This window comes from Salmo salar, chromosome ssa20 (genome assembly GCF_905237065.1).
Source record: "Salmo salar chromosome ssa20, Ssal_v3.1, whole genome shotgun sequence".
In the NCBI taxonomy this organism is placed as follows: domain Eukaryota; kingdom Metazoa; phylum Chordata; class Actinopteri; order Salmoniformes; family Salmonidae; genus Salmo; species Salmo salar.
Genome location: NC_059461.1, coordinates 16799226 through 16805551, shown reverse-complemented (window position 1 = coordinate 16805551; position 6326 = coordinate 16799226). Strand labels below are relative to the sequence as shown.

The 6326-nt window shown below is 40.9% G+C and overlaps 1 protein-coding gene across 1 annotated transcript; it reads left to right on the top strand.

Annotated features, from left to right (window-relative positions):
- Positions 1-1526: 1526 nt before the first annotated feature.
- On the top strand, positions 1527-6124 carry ela3l (elastase 3 like). The gene is made up of 8 exons (XM_014161084.2): positions 1527-1608; positions 1882-1970; positions 2200-2297; positions 2488-2616; positions 2933-3069; positions 3261-3406; positions 5541-5693; positions 6057-6124. Exons 1-8 carry the CDS (start codon positions 1569-1571, stop codon positions 6072-6074), a joined length of 810 nt encoding a protein of 269 aa, XP_014016559.1. The 5' UTR covers positions 1527-1568; the 3' UTR covers positions 6075-6124.
- Positions 6125-6326: the final 202 nt, after the last annotated feature.

Below are 6326 nucleotides of genomic sequence, written 5' to 3'. Positions count from 1 at the left end.
GTAATTCTTAAAACATGTAAAATATACTGTGCAACAACAGGACATAGAGCACTGCACATTTTGACATTACATAAACATTCTGAACAAACAATTATGAAACAATTGTCTTTAGAACACCTGAACAAGTGTTGCCTCTTATCCCAGAGCTAATGCTAAACAAGCAAATATGACTTGGTTCAATAACAACAAGTTGGTTATGAATCTCCAGACACTGGCTGGAATGCAGTATTTACCAATCAGCATTAGACCCACCTGTTTTATAACGTGTTATAGGTATATGAACAATCACAGATTTGTTGGTGTGGAGATCAGATTCTTTGCCAGTAGGCCTATATATTTTTTTATCTTTATTTAACTAGGCAAGTCAGTTAAGAACAAATTCTCATTTTCAATGACAGCGGGTTAACTGCCTGTTCAGGGGCAGAACAACAGATTTGTACCTTGTCAGCTCGGGGATTTGAACTTGCAACCTTTCGGTTACTAGTCCAACGCTCTAACCACTAGCTAACCACTAGCCCAAAAATCTATAGTTGATGAGAGTATTGAGCATGCGATGGAAGTCAGTGGAACCTACCGTAGCACTGAATGTTCACACAATGTCTTCTTTGGTTACACACTTCTGCTTCTGCATGCACACACACGCACACAGACACACACGCACATGCACACAAACACACACAAACAGCCTTTGCCATATGTATAAACCATGAATCAGATGTTTGTGACCCTCTCTCTGGACTCTTTACCAGAATACACGATAATAAGTGCTGTAAGAATAAATGGATGTGTCAACAATCATCTTTGAAGTGAAACCCCCTACCCCAACATATTAAAACATTGATTGAATAGTATAATATATTCATGTGCGTAAATCAAATTAATGAGGATTTATTTTTCTTCTGTTGTACCGTCCTCGGCTCTTTGCCATAGCCATGTCTTTCAAATCACCAGGGGACTTTTCATCCATGTCTGACATGCAATATGCATAATATTTGCATATGTGTAATACTAATAAATATTTGGCTTAATAACTGCCATAAGTGGGGTTTATTCTGTAAACTACAGGTTACTCTCGAACTGTCTTACACAACATTGGTACAGGTGCTGAATTCCCATGGATCATATGTAACTCACTGGGCCAATCCAGAGGAAGAGTTTGTGGTCTATGGGTTCAGAGACTGTGGCATTGTTCACTCCCTTTCTCAGTACTGAGTAGGACTGGGCAATATGTTAGGAACTATGTGAAGCTCTATTACTTATAGTTTATATCCAGATTCTAGTGTATCTGAGAAATGTAGAAATACACATACATTGGTGAAAGGTGAGTGGAAAGTAAGGTGAAGGCCATGTGAATTGTTCTAGGAAACACACCTGTTGTCGCAGTCTGCCGGCGATCAGGACCCCCAACCATTGGTTGGCAGTTTCTAATTTCTTCTCTGTCATCCACAGCGGTCATGGAGGACCAATGAGAAAGTGTGTGTAATCAAGATGGGCGGGGCGTCCCTGAGGACTAGGGTTTAAAGTAGGATGTGTCATGCTGTCGCCAAGCAGACGGCGTATCAATTAACATGATTCCCATTGTTCTGGCCTCAGTGCTCATCGCTTGCGGTAAGTGTCAGCCTCTATGTGTGTGGACATCAGACAGAGACTCCAACTGCAATCCTGGAAAGCTGAAGGGTGTGCAGGCTTTTGCTCGAGCACAACACTTGATTCAACTATTAGTCCAGACTGGCGACTATAATTTGTTAATCAGCTGAAGCAGATATGCTTGTGCTGGGCTTTAACAATAACGTGCACTGTAGCTCTCCAGGACCGGAGTTGGTGACTTCTGAGTTAGAGAGAAAGACCTGACCCTGATTGTCTCTCTGTCTGCCCCCCTAGCCTTCGGGTGCGGCACCCCTCCTATTGAGCCTCTGACCACCCGTGTGGTCAATGGAGTGGACGCCAAGCCCCACAGCTGGCCCTGGCAGGTACACTGACACCCTTATCTCCCACTCCCTATGTACAATGATTATAATACTGGATTGCATTTATATAAGTCACTTTTCACCATAGGTCGTTCTTCACACATCTTATGTATCTGTATGAGTAACTCGTTCTATCCAACCTCAGTATTTCTCACTCTCTCTCTTTCTTTCTTTTATACTTTCTTTCTTTCTTTTTTAATCTCTTTCTTTCATTTTTTTTCTTTCTCTCCAGATCTCTCTGCAGTATGAGAGGGACGGTGAGTGGAGACACACCTGTGGTGGATCTCTGATTGCCTCCAACTGGGTCATGACCGCTGCGCACTGTATCAAGTAAGAGAGGCTACACATTCACATTTACACGCAAATACGCACATCCAAAGAAGACCTTCGTGCACACACACACACACACACACACACACACACACACACACACACACACACACACACACACACACGGACATAGCTTTCGGCTCATATATGCTGTGATCACTGAGCATTCAACCTTCTCCAACCCTCCCAGCCCCAGCCTGTCCTACAGAGTGTTCGTTGGAAAGCACAACCTGGTTGAGACTGAGGAAGGCTCCCAGGCCATCATCCCTGAGAAGCTTGTTGTCCATGAGAAGTGGAACCCCATCTTTGTGGCCTTTGGGTAAGAGTACGGCCCACAAATAGACAGGCTAGCACAACAAACCTTGAATGCTACACTAAGAAAACAGATATTGACAATAAAGATCTGATGGGTTGCTAAGGGTTGTATCATCAGCACCGAATGGAAGAAAGCAAAGCTTTTTTTTTTTTGTCTTTACCTAAACAACACTGGATATGTAGAGCATTCTGAGTAGCCTTATATACTAGCAGTACATCACAATATAAACTGGGCTGACTTTCAGTGGCATCACCTGTCTATCCTTTCCTTCTACAACCGTCTCTCTCTCTGTGTTCCTCCTCTGTCTCTGATTGACCAGAAATGACATTGCCCTGATCAAGTTGTCTGAGCATGTGACCCTGACTGACCATGTGCAGCTTGGCTGTATCCCTGCTGCTGGCACTGTGCTGGACAACCAGTACCCCTGTTACATCACTGGCTGGGGAAGAGTCTACAGTAAGCCTGTGTGTGTGTGTGTGTGTGTGTGTGTGTGTGTGTGTGTGTGTGTGTGTGTGTGTGTGTGTGTGTGTGTGTGTGTGTGTGTGTGTGTGTGTGTGTGTGTGTGTGTGTGTGTGTGTGTGATGATCCCTTTCATGTGTGTTCCTGTAGGGTAACTAGCTACACTGTGACATGTGTGTGTGTTTTAGCCGGAGGCCCCATTGCTGATAACCTGCAGCAGGCTCTGATGCCCGTGGTGGACCACGCCACCTGCTCCAAGCCCGACTGGTGGGGCATCGCTCTCAGGACCACCATGGTGTGTGCCGGAGGAGATGGCATTGTTGCTGGCTGCAACGTGAGTACCCCTGGGGGGTGTGAGAGGCAGAGAGAGAAAGACAGAGAAACAGAGAGTATGTATTGTGTGTGATATGTGTTTGTGCATGAGCGTATTTTTTGTTTGTTTGTTTGTTTATGTGTGTGTGTGTGTGTGCGTGCCTGTGTACATGTGAGTGTTTATGTGTTACTGTTAGTGTTTGTGTTGTGGGTGTGTGAGAGTAACACATTAGTGAATTACATTCACTCCTCTACATATTTTTTTGTACAGTGAAGCTAAAAGTTTTAATTTGGCTCTATACTCCAGAATTTTGAATTTGAGAGGAAATACTTCATATGAGGCGATAGTACCGGATTTCACCTTTTAATTTATAGTATTTTCATACATATCTTTTCCATCGTTTAGAAATGAAAGCACTTTCTGTACAGTATCTAGTCCCCCCATTTGTATTTGGACAAATTCACATAGAGTGAGTTAAAGTACTCAAAAAATTGGTCCCATATTCATAGGACGCAATGACTACATCAAGCTTGTGACTACAAACTTGTTGGATGCATTTGCAGTTTGTTGTGGTTGTGTTTCGGATTATGTTGTCTCTTTCTCGCTCATCATTATTCACAATTCATTCATGATTGTCCGTAACTATGGTAGCATCCACATTAACGTAGTAGATTTCAGAAACTAATTCTATTGTTATTTACAATACAAGCGACTTCAAAATGACACAATACATGATTTACCATTAATTATTTTGGGCATAACATAACAAAACAAAACAAAACAAAATGCAAATGCATCCAACAAGTTCGTAGAGTCACAAGCTTGGAATGTGGGACTAAATACTACAACTTCTGACTACTTTAATACACTTTAAGTGAATACTTATGACACCTTCAAATAGGGGGACTAGATACATATAATGCTTTCATCTCTAAACTCTAAAACATATGTATGAAAATACTCTCTAATAAAGGTTACATTCTGTACTGTCACCTCATATGAAATATTTAATTTCATATCCAAAATGCTTGCATAGAGATACTATTTTTACCTTCAGTGTTCAAATCGATGTATCTTTCTCAACACCCCTAGCCCTTGGGTGCGGCAACCCTCCCATCGAGCCGCTGACCACTCATGTGGTCAATTGAGTGGACACCAAGCCCCACATCATTTTTATTTTAATTAAATGTTTAATATCCAAATAAATGCATAGGGAGTCTATACAGTGATTATCATAAGTATTTACACACATTGGATTTTTTTTCTCACATTTTGTTGATTTACAAAGTGGCATTGAAATTGATCTACACAAAATACTCCATAATGTCAAAGTGAAAATAACATTTTACAAATGTTTACCAATTCATAGAAATGTAATAACTACAATACGCATCTTGTATGCAACAAGACACTAAAGTAATATTTCAAAACTACATTGCAAAGGAATATACTTTTTGTCCTAAATGCAAAGTTTTATCTTTGGGGCAAATCCAACACAACACATCACTGAGTTACTGCCTCCTTATTTTCAAGCATGGGGGTGGCTGCATCATGGTATGGGTATGCTTGTCATCGGCAAAGACTGGGGAGTTTTTCAGAATGGAGCTAAGCACAGGTGAAATCCTAGAGAAAAACCTCTTTCAGTCTGTTTTACACTAGACACTGGGAGATTAATTCCTCAAACAGCAGGACAATAACCTAAAGGCCAAATCTATATTGGAGTTGCTTACCAAGAAGACAGTCAATGGCCAAGTTACAGTTTTGACTTAAATCTGCTTGAAAATCTATGACAAGACTTGAAAATTGCTGTCTAGCCATGATCCCCAACACCTTGACAGAGCTTGAAGAATTGTGAAAAGAATAATGGGCAAATATTGCACAATCCAGATGTGCAAAGTTCTTAGAGACTTAGTCAAGGAGACTCTCAGCTGTAATCACTGCCAAAGGTGTTTCTAACGTATTGATTCATGTATACATTTTTCTTCCATTTACAAAGTATATTGTGAGATCATTGACTCATATTGACAATTTAATCAATTTTAATCCCACTGTGTAACACAATAAAATGTGAAGAAATCCAAGGGGGGTGAATATTTATGCCTTGTTGCATGTCTTTGGTTAAGTATTAAATCCCTTCCCTCTTCTTCTCCTATAGGGTGACTCTGGTGGGCCCCTGAACTGCAAGAACCCAGAGGGAGTATGGGAGGTCCATGGTATTGCCAGCTTTGTTTCTGGTCTGGGCTGCAACTACGTGAAGAAGCCCACCGTCTTCACCCGCGTCTCCAACTTCAATGACTGGATCGACCAGGTAAAAGGACATGTACACATTACTCACAGAGCTAAGGTTCACACACATCATTACAGTGTTAATTAGCATGACGTCGGCATTCTGGAAAAAACGTACATCTCAATAATGTCAACTTTTCAGACATTGCAACAACAAAAAATGTTTATTTTCAAATGGTATTAACAGAATGAGTTGTTTAGTCCTAGAGTCATGGAACTTTTACAGAACATGGAGGGGAATGACTTCTTTCAACTGATGTATATATAAAAAATGAAATCACCAAACGTGAGCTACAAGGTTTTTCCAGGATGCTGATGATGAGGGAAAACCTTTTCTGGAAATGTCACCAATGACTTGTCCTGTTCTGTCTGTCTATTTTCTCAGGCTATGATGAGCAACTAAAGTGGAGCAGAATGGGGAATTGAGTCCAATAAAAAAAGGACTCAGCAAAATGGCTTTGTGATGTATTTTATGTTCATGCCACAAGATGTCCTCAGTCACTCAAGATAAAGAGAAAGGATTTCCATAAGATGTTTCCTTTGATGGAGATATATTTATACATGTATCTTCATACATTCAGTTCTTGATCAATCATTTTGGCATTCCGATTTTTCATGCTGTTCACCTAATATTTGCTAATAGGAAAGTTTTGAG